Source organism: Nicrophorus vespilloides, unplaced genomic scaffold (assembly GCF_001412225.1).
Source record: "Nicrophorus vespilloides isolate i.1.1-1 unplaced genomic scaffold, Nicve_v1.0, whole genome shotgun sequence".
Taxonomy (NCBI): Eukaryota; Metazoa; Arthropoda; class Insecta; order Coleoptera; family Silphidae; genus Nicrophorus; species Nicrophorus vespilloides.
Genome location: NW_017097600.1, coordinates 351233 through 364829, shown reverse-complemented (window position 1 = coordinate 364829; position 13597 = coordinate 351233). Strand labels below are relative to the sequence as shown.

The 13597-nt window shown below is 35.0% G+C and overlaps 2 protein-coding genes across 4 annotated transcripts; both read right to left on the bottom strand.

The window, feature by feature from the left end:
- Window positions 1-2866: 2866 nt before the first annotated feature.
- On the bottom strand, window positions 2867-6722 carry LOC108560542. 2 transcript variants are annotated; one of them, XM_017918133.1, is made up of 5 exons: window positions 6518-6722; window positions 5992-6352; window positions 3813-4135; window positions 3120-3624; window positions 2867-3083 (listed from the first exon to the last, which is right to left on the bottom strand). In XM_017918133.1, the coding sequence occupies exons 2-4, from the start codon at window positions 6239-6241 to the stop codon at window positions 3148-3150; spliced, it is 1050 nt and encodes a 349-aa protein (XP_017773622.1). In that variant the 5' UTR covers window positions 6242-6352; window positions 6518-6722; the 3' UTR covers window positions 2867-3083; window positions 3120-3147. The 2 variants fall into 2 exon arrangements, with proteins under 2 accessions (XP_017773622.1, XP_017773621.1); XM_017918132.1 differs by having other exon boundaries at window positions 2867-3624.
- Window positions 6723-7892: 1170 nt separating this feature from the next.
- On the bottom strand, window positions 7893-13126 carry LOC108560540 (altered inheritance of mitochondria protein 3-like). 2 transcript variants are annotated; one of them, XM_017918129.1, is made up of 8 exons: window positions 12753-13126; window positions 12277-12335; window positions 10980-11685; window positions 10680-10885; window positions 10363-10619; window positions 8844-9417; window positions 8524-8784; window positions 7893-8461 (listed from the first exon to the last, which is right to left on the bottom strand). In XM_017918129.1, exons 2-8 carry the CDS (start codon window positions 12304-12306, stop codon window positions 8015-8017), a joined length of 2481 nt encoding a protein of 826 aa, XP_017773618.1. In that variant the 5' UTR covers window positions 12307-12335; window positions 12753-13126; the 3' UTR covers window positions 7893-8014. The 2 variants fall into 2 exon arrangements, with proteins under 2 accessions (XP_017773618.1, XP_017773617.1); XM_017918128.1 differs by having other exon boundaries at window positions 10980-11678.
- Window positions 13127-13597: the final 471 nt, after the last annotated feature.

The window sequence follows — 13597 nt, the reverse complement described above, 5'->3', positions numbered from 1 at the left end:
CGTTCGTTTCCGTGTCGGCTTCGGCCCGAGCGCCATTTACACATGTTGCCAAATTAACGAAATATTCCCACTCCGGTCGGAGTTCTAACGATCCAATTGCAACTGCATCCCTCGCCATCCACCGCCCCTTCCCTCTCTCTCGCACGCAACTGCCGCACCTGTACACCTCACTCCTTTCCTCGCACCATCCGAACTTCTTTACTCTCCTACTCGAACTCGAACCATAACTCATTATCTTCTCTCACTCACCCGAAAACACCCAGGATCCACCCCTCCAACGACCCAGTGAAGGCGCACATGTCTATGAACTCTAATCGATCTCAGCTTGCACCCTACGCTACGCACCCCTTTCCTCTCAATTTTTTTTTCTTACACAGCATATACATTTATTCGTTTACCAGCAAAATCACCCTCCAACTTACACAAATTACGTTATCAATCACAAGTAAAGCGTCCTTTATTCATAATTTTATCATCCCCTTAAACATATAAAGTAAATCGTTATAAGATATATTAGATTATTTTATCGCAAATATTTTGCATGCAGTAGAAATCCTATTACAAGTGTTTGCCATCAAACACTAACTCTGCACCAATTCGCGAGTTTTAATATCCGTTCTTAGATGGAAACCAATTTCCTTATTTAAAAAAATCTCGCAAATTAATTCAATTATAAAATTTCATTATCGTATTTATTTATTTCATTTAGCTCATTGTTATCCAATAAATGACAGTAATTAATTATTAAATTTAATAATAACATTTATTGAAATAATTTATAAACATAATATTTTATTATTATGTATCGTTCTTTTAATATCTTTACTTTATTCATATCTTGAAATTATCTTTGTAATTTGTGTATATCAATAATAACATCTGCATCTTTAACAATTGTATTCAAGTATTTTTAAAACTAAAATAACTTTCAATATAATGTATAGATCTAAACGTTTGAAGCTCCTGTTTAAACAATGTAAAGTGATTTGGTAGCAAGTTAAACGGTGTCACATTGAGCCATATGAGTCTATGTGTTCATTGTATGTGCATTTGGCGATCCCCAAAAGCCACTATCACAATTGCAAATGAGCTACGTCTAAAAAAAACCTTGCTGGAAACTGAAAGGGTTGACCTGCTTCGTTAGTCAAACAACTGATGTTTATGTTAATGTTTTGCATATACTCGATTTATTAAAAGTTTTTTCAATATAATTATTCAATGGACTTATGAAATAGGAAGCAATGAAAGACCTTTTGCAGAATAATATATATTTTTTTTTTTGAAGAAACCATTTTCGGATAAACATATGCTATGCATTCATTTGTATTCCTTTCCGTTGTTTTTCTTTTTTATTATTTTCACCTCTATAGATATATATTATTTTGTTTTATACAGAAACAAACGAGAATTAAGTACAGACTAGATAGTGACGCATGGCATCTTAACTAACAGCAAAGTCCATTACATGGATATCTTTATATCATCTAAAATCTACAGAATACTAATAATAATAATCGTATTAATAAATCAAAATATATATCAAAAAGAAAAAATATATATAAAAAACATAAAAAAAGAAATAAATATGCACACAAAAAGAAAATCACAACATCTACACGTGTAACCATAGTAATTATTATTATTATTGTTTTACTAGTACGAGTATAAAATGTTACATGTAAAAAAAGAAGAAAATACACTATTACGTTTCTTACACACGTACATCATATTCTCTTACAATTACACATTTAAACGACATGACGTTGTTTCCTCTCTTTCTGTTACATATTTTTAGTTTGCAATATTGGGGCAAAAAAAACGCAAAACACATATTCTTATCCTCCGATCACGCTAATAATAAAAACATTCACGTACACATTTAATTACATTATTGCCAAACACAACTAATTACATATATTATATGTATGTACCTTATGTTTTTTCTCTCTTCGATTATATGTATTATTATTTAAATTATATCAAATATAATTGCAATAATAATAACAATAATAATCATCGACACTATTATTATTATTGTTTTTCTTTTTAAGATCATAATAACATCAGTTTTTACTTTGTTAATAACAAATAAATTAATAATATTCATCTTGGAACAAATCATATCACATATTTTCAAAATAATTTTGGTATTTATAACAAAGTAATATATCCCCTTTCCGGCGATTTGCACATTTATCCAGACAGCTAATTCTTTAAATATTTGTAAATATAACATATTGATGTAGTGGTGTAACCAAACAAAATACTTTTTATATAAACACTTTGTATGCTATAGTTACATCACTGCAATAAACTCGTTATAGAATTTTGAAAAACAATTTAGACTCATTTTTGATTATACATTTTTGAATACTGCTTAAATTGAACGCAAATGAAACCAATATTGGTCAGAATAAAACGATGTTCGCTTTTGTTATAATGATCATGTAGGAAACTCATCCATCGACTTGCATTTAATATATTCATGCAAGATATTTATTAAAAAAAACATTGTAATATATGTTACACTTAGTTTTGATGAACCCTTAATTATTTCATTGCGCTTTGAGAATAAATGTTTTACCTATAACATGAATAATATGAAAATTTCGATTACTACTAATAATAAATAGACTTTGAATATAATTTTGTAACAAAAACAATTTTGATTTACATAGCAATAAGGAATTTCCATCCATATAATAATACTGCTTCAACTAAGACAACAATAACTGATGAGGATTTCGAAACAAAGAAATTGATAAAACTCAGATTTCGGAGTAAAAGCAAGTAATTTTCCTTTGATCCCAAACACATTTCACGTTATAGTTAAATAAATATATTTACAGTTAATTTTTTTTTTAAAAAATCTTTAAAGGGGAGTTATTGATATCATTTTCAAATTTTCGTAGCTTTATTATGTGAATAGAAGTATTCGCTTTGATTATAATTGATTCCTGTCTAAAGTGTAGTGTGAAGATGATTTAGTTTAATTTTCTTTTTCGAGTGAAGGTATTAAAGGAATGAGCTTTCCTTGGGAGAATAAAGGGGACTGAAGGTGCTACTGGTGGGCGTGGATGAGGACGTGGTGGAGCCACTTCCATCTTCGACAACCAGCCTCGCCAGTCGCTCCTTGAGATGCATGTCTCACAACATCTGCGACTTGCGACAATTACATAACCATTTGATGATCCTCGCGTTTCGTTCGACAATGGAAGGCGGCTCGCTTGGCCTATAAGTGCTTGCAGACTGGCAATAATCTGCGCCATTGTCGAGCGGTCTGCTGGAATCGATCGTGGATACGTCGGAGAAGTACACCGGACTATCCGAGGAGCGGCTGAGGCTGAGCATGTCTTCGTAGCTGTCGCCTGTCAATCCTAGTTGCTCGAAGAATTGCTCCAAGTGGCTGATGGGTGGCTCTGGTGGCCTCCAATATCTGTCGCTGATGTCAGATTTCGAACGCAAGATGGGACGATCTCGCTTGTACCGTAAACACTTTTGTCGTTTAAACGTTGATGGAGGCGGTGGATAAGCCTGCCGAGATCTGCATTCTGGCTCTTGACAGCAGTAGTAAGAACTGCCGCCGCTATGTTGAGTGCTTGACCCCGAATCTCTTCTAGTCTCCTGAAACACCACAGAAGAAAACACACAAGTTTAGTCGTTTGATAATACATTCAATTATTAAAGATTTAATCGTCAACTTTAACAATGTTATAGGATTATAGAAAGCAAAAATCTTCATACGTCCAAATGCGTAAATATGACTAAATAAATATTATTTGTAAACAGATTTTACACAATATTCAACTTACTTGTCTCGGTGGTGGTGGTGGTTCGCTCCTCTGAGTATAGTGACCGCTGGAGCCGCCGCTATCTCGATTTGAGAGGCTCTTATTGCTGCTCTTATTAGAACTGGGCTCAACTCTGCAGTGCAGATCCGGTAAGCTCTTGTGACACCGCTGAGCGTACTCAGCAGGAGGACTCAGCGGTGCCATCTGCTCCACGCTCAACTCCTCGGCACTGTCGCAAACCAACAGCTGCCGCAGTTTGTTCTGAAGGAGATCGCTGCTCCCCGAATGCACCGATCTCCGGTGCGACAGCGGCGGCAAGGACCTCGACGGCGATACAGCCATATCTTCAAAACAAGAATAACATCAACAACTCGATTATTATTATTTTGCTTGTTCTCTACGCCGTCTATAAAGAAAATATATCATTTTAGAACCTCAAAAAATATCGTAGATATTTTATATTTATGCAGCTAACATTCCACATTTCTAAATAAAATAAACATTTCATTGTTAGCTTAAAAATAGTGCCTTACTAACTATAAATTAATGTAAATTACAATAATTCTCGTTGAATTCTAAAATCTTACTCTTCATTACATGTTTTAAAATACAGAAATATTAATATTATACTTAATTAAGTTGTGTATTTCGTCTCATTATTGCTGAAGGTATACTTCAATTATCCCAAGTAAAGTTTCGAAACAGGAACTTTCATTAAATTTTGTTTGTCCGAGATGTAATTTTTGCCAGGCGCATCCACCAACAATGTGAGTATAAATTGGCAAATATAAATTTGTGTAATTAATTATGTAAAGTTTAATATATATAATTCTACAAAAGTGTATATAAATTGTTCAAACATTCGTTATCTAAGCACAATTATTGAAATCAATTGGACGATGTAATAGTGACTCTTCGCTGATTGCAATAACATTGTGCGCTGTTGTAGGCGACGACTGCAATAACAATGAGCGTGGCTGTTAATGCTTTTAATATATGAGTAATGAATCCGTGCCGATTTCATGTTATATCTTCAGCAGCTGTTTTTGAACTCTGTAAACCGCATTCGGACAGGTCGCGACCTTCCCCTTTCATCCCATTCGAACACCATCCAACGAGCACGTCGAATTATACACTCGATCTATTAATAGAAACCTTACAAACAAATCATTTACTGGTAAAATCATAGAAAAAAACATTAAATATTGAAAATCAATTGACAGTTGTTAGTGCTAATTTAAACCAATGGGCTAACAACTTTCTGTTTATTAATCGATTCTCTAATTTAAACGTGTTTCAATTATATACAAAAATTGAAAGCATAAACATAAAACTAAGGGATTAAAACAAATATGAAATTGGAATATTATTAAACATATAAGATGAAAACAGTCTTGCTTATCCATATATGAAATGCAATATTTTCATTGATAAATAAATTCGATATCTGCTGTTTCCTGTTTAGACTTCATGAACCTTGGCGATTAACTTTATGTACAAAAAGAAGAAATTAAAATTGCTTCAGTGCATAAATTTACAGTTGATTATCGTCCATTTATTAGGATTTATTATATTTTAATCTTGAATAAATTAAATCTCTCATTCCTAAATAATAACATTTCATAAAAAAATGCATTCAAGTAACAATAACAGTAAAATCTAAACAATTACTTTTAGAATACCTTCAATTTACCAACTGTTTGTCATTGCATCTCTTATTTTGTAAATAATAAATATTTTTCAATATGTAACTGTTTCTATATACATTTACATTTTTTGATTACCATTTAAATACCTTAATCAAAATATATTTATTTTTCTATTTCAAAAGTCAATCATGATAAATTTAAACACAGAAAAATAATAATTGTAGTTTGCAATTAGTTTTTGTAGATTTGGAAATTATTAAAACAATATTTTTTGAAATTTTAAATTAAATAAATAACTAAAATAAGTAAATAAATAAAAAGAAAATATCTTGTCCGCAAATTGAAAGAAATAAACGTCGATTTTGGGTCAATTAATTTTGATTTCACGCTCTAAATTGAACGCGGTTTAATGACAGGAAAGTGCGCTAAATAAATCTTAAAAAAAATAGCTGGAGACACGAATAACTGAATGTAAGAGCAAATTATGACTAATTAAATTATTTATTCTCAATTATTTTAATTAACTAAGTGAGTATCAATATGTGACTTACATTGTGGAAGAGTGGTGGGTCTATAGTTTGTTGTGTGACTGGTGACATTCACTGACTTGCTCCTTGTATATGTCCCATATCCGACAGCAAAGTTGGGTGCAGGCCTAACTGGCAAGACCTGTGTATTGTCTCTCACAATCTCCGACTTCACATATAGGGGTTTACTCTCTGCCAGAAGCTCCACGGCTGATTTGCGTTTCGATCTCATGCTCTGAGATTTGGTCAGAGTGGGATACATCATTGTGGCCATATCCCAAATATATGGTTCTTTATGAATGCTTGTGAATTATTTTTCTTAAATATTGTGCATTGTATTGTTCTGAAGTTGTCTTCCAAGCAAAATGAAAAAATGATGGATTTCCTGTAAATATGGTAGAAGGTTTGCTTAGAAATGCGTAGGATTGTAAAGGTCATGGATAAGGAGGTGTTTGTGTTTAATTAACACAACCCCCTCGGTCCAAAACAAAACAATAGCGGCGCAGGTGTATCAGTTTGTTTTGGGATTGTGGACAGAATTATCGCTTACCTCTGGCTCCTATCTATTCGAGTGATTTTGTGCTGAATTATTGTTGACATTCGTCAGTTTTATTTATCACATTGTTTCTTATTCACTATCGCGTTTTCGCAACGAAAGACCACCAAACCAAACACTACTGACCGACTGACAGCAGCCATTTCACATTCGGCCCAGCTGATTGCGTGTCACGCATGACACAACTGTCAAATTTGCTGAAAGCTGCATGGGAGGGGCGATCCATTGCGAATTTTCATACATTTACATGACAACTGATGAAGACACTTTCCCGTTGCACAGAGCCCAAAAAACATTCATTTCTTACATTCTTCCGGGATTATTTTCATTTGCCGGAAACACGGATAAGTTGTATCCGTTGGTTCATAGCGGTATTTTGACCCATAAAATACTCGAAAGCAAAACAGTTTATAAATTGGCTTCTATCATACATTCAAATTTATTTACAAAAAATGTATTTTTGAGGATTATTGCTGATGAAAAGCAACTCAATGTAAATTTAGTCAAAGTACTGCTCTTCTACACAATAAAAAATATTTTCTGAAAATTCTTCATATCTGTTTTCATTACTGTAGACCAGCGTTTTCCAAACTGCAAGGCGCTCCTCCATTGGGAGTAGGAATATTAGTCACAGTTAGCAATTTTCCAAATAACTGCTAAAGTTTTATGTATTTTATGAAATGGAAGGGGGAGGGAAGGCGCCAAATGATTAAATATTTTTCAGGGTAACATCGAGTTTGGAAACCACTGCTGTAGACACTATAGTCAGTTTTGATAGGAAGTAATTTATGATTACTTGCTGAATTCTATAACTGTACCATATACAAATGACCTATTTACAAAGTTTTATTTAGTGTCTTAAATGTATCTGCGCTTTTTCTCTTTGTAATATAAATTATTTCAGTATTAAATATTTTGTGAAAAAAAACAATAATTTATATGTAATATTAAGTTTATTGAAGTTGGGAATATGAAATATTAATTTTTTAAATTTTTAATATTTTTTTATTATATTTGATATAGCCATAATGTACACTATATAAAGATCATTGCTTTTATTTCTCAACGATTTCTTTTTGTTATTTTTTTTTTAAGAATGATATTATTCGTTATATACATTTCGAAAAAAATAATTAAAATAAAACCTTAACATTTAATCGTATCACATTTTTCTCGTAAAACACATTGTAACAAAAAATGTTTCATTTTTGTTTTATCGTCGCTCTTACAAATAAATATATAATATTTACATATATATTTAAATTAATATTAGTTGTAGTTTACTTTACAATTTGTACAAAAATATTTAGATTCTACTTAATACAAAAAAAAAATGAACATCAAATTTTCATAAAATGAAAAGAATCAACAGTAATAACGGAACATAAAATCAGTCTCTCTAAATTTTCCATAAATATATGTTAAATAATTTAAATAAAAGTCTTTCATTTTATTGGCATTACACCTCTTGCGAATATTCATTTACTTGGCTTATTTGCTATTGGCTTGCGTCGCCCTGAACATTCGGATTGGTCCTAGAGTGAGCACAGAAGTAGCACCAATTGCATTCAGATTGCCGTTCTTATAAGTGTTGGAGTTAATTATCGGCAAAGCAAAGGTCGAGTCAGGATTTGCGCCAGGCAGAGGGATGTAATTGTGTATACCTAGGCTAGCCAACCTCTGCATTATCCCTGGTGTTCGGAGGTCTATCAGAGGAACACCATAATCTGCTGAACTCCCAGTCTTGTGAAATGTCTGCCTGTGCTTCGATAAACTGAAAGAATTTGGATACTTTGCAGGACATAGATCACACTGGAATGGTAGCACTTTATTAGAAGATGTATGCTGCTTGGGTAAATGTTGCTTTGGTGCTGACGGAGGTGGTGGTGGAGGTTCAGGTTCTTCAGTTAAATCAACTGTAGTCATCTTTTCACTTGGCTAAAATAACATAATGAAAATTAGTAATTACTAACATTTTTTAAGTCAACATTTATAATTACCTTCTTGTTCGTTGGTATTATGCACACTGAACTATTTAGATTGATTGCCACTGGAGGTTCTGTGGTTTTATCATGTTGCTTATTCTCTTTTGATTTAGGAGTGGCTGTGACAGTGATTCCCCTGGTTGCCAAAATGTTGGCAACATCTTTTGCATCAGACTTCTTAGGACTTGGTGGCTTTTGAGGAGGATTTCTTACTGATAAAGTTATTGAATCTGATAGATGCATAATGTTATTATCAGTAGGTTCTTGACAATTTCCCTATGAAAGAAAAATAAATTAATAATAATTATAGTGAATTAATAAGTATTGTTAATTACTTGTATGCTCTGTATTTGAGGAAGGCCTGTATTTTTTGGCTGCACAGCTATAACTTGGCAGTCTGCATCGTCATGTTTGTCAGGTACAAGTACGTCTATCTTCTTGCGCTTAGCTTGCATATTCTGCACGATATCTGGAGATCGCTTCATCATTCTTGGTCCGTTCTGTGTCATAACTGCTCCATTCGGTAGTGGCATTCGAGCGCGAGGACCGCGGATTCCTGGCATTAAACCGCCTCCACGACCACGAGACATAGGTGCGCGTTGCCTGGTCGCCATCGGTTGCCTGGTACCGTAGCCGCCTCTTGGGCCCATTTGCATGCCGCCACGTGCCATGCCGCCTCTCGATCCAGGACCCCCATGTCGTGGTCCCATCATCGGTTGTTGCTGTCTAGGATGCGACTGCATGGGTTGCCTATATTGCACTTGCTGATTGTTTGCTTGCTGCTGCTGTTGTTGTTGCTGCTGCTGGTTTTGAGGAATTTGTTGACCGGGTGGCGGCATCTGGGGCCTCGGCGGCGGCGGCATGTGAGAATATGCTGGTGTTTGAGGATAATACATCGGATTTGGAGGCCTGTTTTAAATATAATCAGTGTTAAGTTGAAGATATAAAACTACTGTTGTCATCGCTAAATTACTACTATAGATGGAACGATACCATCCTTTTTTCTCTACAGAATTTGAAAACTTTCAAAACATTCGCAGTGGTTTTTATCTTTATATTTTACATTTTAGATTAAAATTCATATAGTTTCGCTTGAAAAATAATTAACATCTGGAAATGTTCAATTAATCTGTGGAGAAGACATGACATGAAACACAAAATGAATACCAAAGAAAATATTGTTGATCTGAAGAAATAGACTGCAGAAAATAATGATACAAAAAGGAATTTGGTCTACATAGCATTGAAAAAAATCGACCAAATCATCGACATTAATACATTTAGAAACACATGTTAGAGTCGAATTTGCGAATACCTGCTGTTCGGTAGTTGTCTGCTCACCCGGTTAGTTTTATAGCAGAGGCATAGAAAAACTTATGAAAAAAGGTTGTAAATAAAAAAAAAGAAAAACATTTTTGTTAAATTCTTTGTTGACAATAGATTCAAATATTGGTTTATTCGAGTTTTAAGTTTTCTTGTCTATTGCTGATGATTTTTAGTATTAAATTTTTTTGACTGTTGCAATATAGATTATTATTATTCTTATTACGCCACTGCTCGAAAAAATGTGAACATTGAGTATTGCTTTTTATCGTAATTTCTTCTTTATGGTACAATATAAATAAATTTCGCCAAGATGTATATATCACTAAATGTGAATAATTTTTGAATAATATTCAAATATTAAAGTTGCTGTTTTTAGTGTTTCCTTGAATTATGATAGTGATAAATTGTATTTTTAAGTTTCCATCTATTATGACAGATATGACAAAGTTTGGTACATTATTATTATAGTGATAAACTCAACATGTAATATAGATAGTAAATCATAATAAAACCTGAATGAATACTTACTGGTATTGATATGGCTGATGATACATGGGTTGCGGTGGATGCGGCGGGTACATTACTTGTTGATACGGATGCGGTTGAGGTGGAGGAGCCTGTGGAAATTGCTGAATGTTTATTAAAACATTCTGCTGGTGCATGCCATTGTTCCCGCTCGGCTGCAACCTTGAAACCTGCTGTGCCAATTGTTGCATAGGTAAGTTGCTGAGGGTGTCGAGAGGGTTGTTCGACGACGTCGAGTTCGTCGTCGAGTTAAAAACTTGCTGTTCAATTGAAATAGATGACATAAGAAATAGGAATAATAAAATAAAATAACAACTAACCAAAGCATTGTTAGAGGAGGTTCGACTGGATGATTCCAATGAAACAAACTCCGGATCACTGGTAGTGAAACCTAGATCTTTAGCCCTGTCATTGTTGTTGGTAAAGAGGTTCGATAGAATGCTACTGTCATTCTCACCGGTTTCCGGAAGCCTCAGGGGATCTTCTAGAGAAGGCGTCGCCCAATGCGTGCATTCAGAATTGTACTCTGTAATCAACATGCAGAATGGTTTACATTAGTTGGTGTTTCCGCCATCAGACTGCATCCTTGAAGCATATGCAAAATGGGTGGCCTACGTTACCTGTCTGATTATAATCCCCGTTGGGATTATCGTCGGTGATCTCTGTAATGGTCAACGGCTCTTTCAAGAGACCACTCTTAATGCGAATTTTCGGATATTCTGGTGATGGTTCCGGTGGCGGTGTCGGCTCCGCCCCAGGTATATGATTGTAGTCTGTTTGCTTCCCGACTTCTTCGTCCTGGCTGTTTTCGCTCTCGAGGCCGTCTCCGATAAACGTCGGCGAGAATCGAACATTTGTCATTATTTCCGAACCATCTTCGTCCGTATTCTCGTCCTCTGGGATTCCTTCACTTTCATTGTTTGCGGACGGCGAAATTTCTCCTAGCTCTTGATCCGCGCTATCCTCGTCTTCTTCTTCCTCTTCCTCGGTCTCCAGTTGTTCGTGTTGCTCTTCGTTTTCCTCGTCCTCAACCGAGGACTCTGTGGCCTCATAGGCCGTGTCCTGGGGGTCGTCAATCTTCGGAGACGCCTGAGGCGACGACACTATTTCAAAATTGTTAGCACTGGTGCTCTTCAGAGTTATCTTTATAGGAGCCAGCTGCACTCTAGATAACGACACCCACGGTTGTTTGATATGATGCAGAAGGTGATTGTGAAGGAACTTCTTTCCAGTAAACTCAACGTCACATTCAAAACATTTCAAGGGTGTCTCATCGTCATCTGACGAGGAATAATACGAGTCGTTTGGTGAGTCCACATCTTCATCCAAAAAAGAGAAACAAACACAAAAAATAAACGTAAATTAATGATGTATATCGAACGAAATGTTATTTGAACAATTACCAATATCGAATTAATAATCTCACGCCACTGTCATAACATTATTTATTTTCAGAAATTAATATTAAACTCGACTCAACATAATATAAGTAAACTCAAAAACTTTTTTGTTATAATATGTATTAAATGATATGCATTTAATATTTTAGAGAGTGAAGAAAGAAATGTTTTTTTTTATTGCTAGTCCAATACATTTTTTTAATTCTCTAAAACTTGACAACATTTTAAACAAATACTATGTTCAGTTAGACTGTAGATATATTTTTTTTATTGATTTGAGAAATATAACTTGCAAAGTTTAGTGCGTTTGGTTTAATAAGAATTGTAAGTAAAATTAGTAACTTGCTAAATTTAAATTTAGCTTTTATTTATAGACTTTTTATGTAATTTAATAAAATTTAATAAAAAAGAGTATTGTTATTGGCATCGTGTGTATTTGTGTTATTAAAAATAAAATAAAAATAAATTAATTAAAAAATAAAACCCTCGTGTTATTGTTTTTGGAACCTAAACCTACCATTAGTAATGCCGGGTTGCCCCAAGTCATGTTCAACTGCTGGTTCCGTCATGGCTAGCCTAGATGTCAAATTGAAATCAAACAAAACAAAAAACAAAAACTAGAGTAATCATCAGATTGAGGTGGTCGAGTTGTTGTGGTCTATAAGAGCTTGAGCATATCCGGAGAAGGAATAAAAATATTCAGCGGTTAATGTTGAAGCTTAAGCTTATTAATATAGAGTTGTGGTGGTTATTCAATGTCTTGAACGAAAATTGGTGTTACTGGTGACACGGATCATAGATGGCATGCGTCGGTATTGCGAACATTTGAATACGAATATTCAAATTTGCGGGATACGAGCATGGGAAGCGAAGGTGACGCGACAAGGATTGCGAATAGTCATATTGTAAGTTAGTAAATACGGAAAAGTTGGTATATTTTTTAAATTGCTGCTTTTATTGCATTGGGAGTACTGAAGTAGGCGGCGTACTTACATGCATGGTAAAACGATCACAAGGCAGCTCGACTGTCAACAAACGTTGCGCGCACAATAATTCCACTTGATACTTCTTCCTGATCCAAGTTCTAGGCGCCGGTTTTAAAAGATAAGATAGTTTAAAACAGTGCGCGCGATACACGCGCTTTTACTTAAAAAACAAAAACAATGCGAGCGATGTAACTTACTAGGTAACTTCAACAAAATAAAACAAACAAACCGTTTGAAGTAACATGTATTTAAAGTTCGGTTGCCTTTGTATTTTGTATTGTATAACGCGCGGCTCCCGAATTAGAGCGAGCGAGTGATCGAGCGCGGGCGGGCTAGCAGAGAAGCTCACAATACGGATTCTAAGGTTCGAATGCGAGGTTGTTTTCATCTAGAATGAGAATGGTGGGGGGCGGCGGCAATAGTGCTTGAACCATTCGAAGAACCCGCCGCATTGGTGCTGCGGCTGCGGCCTGGAGGGGGAAAGGGAGGATTTGAGTCTATATGTTGGGGACGACGATGGGGGGTTAACGCCATAGCTGTAATAACATTTTCTGTATGGAGGGAGTTATTCCACAGGATGTAGTGGTGGTACATTGAGGGGGTAGGGGTTAGTTACCATGGATAACTTATCCGCATCGTGAGGGGGTGGAGGGGAGATTTTGCAACCCTCCGAAACCGGTTAATTGCGATTAAAGCCCGACTTAGCCACACGAGCTAACAATGATAATATCAGTAGGACAAACCCTTCACCCCCTCCTTATTTGACTGCAGCTGTTTAACCCCCCCCCCCTCTACACACTTATCTCAATCCATACCGGAAAAGAACTTTCCAGCAATCCCTCTCCAACTCCA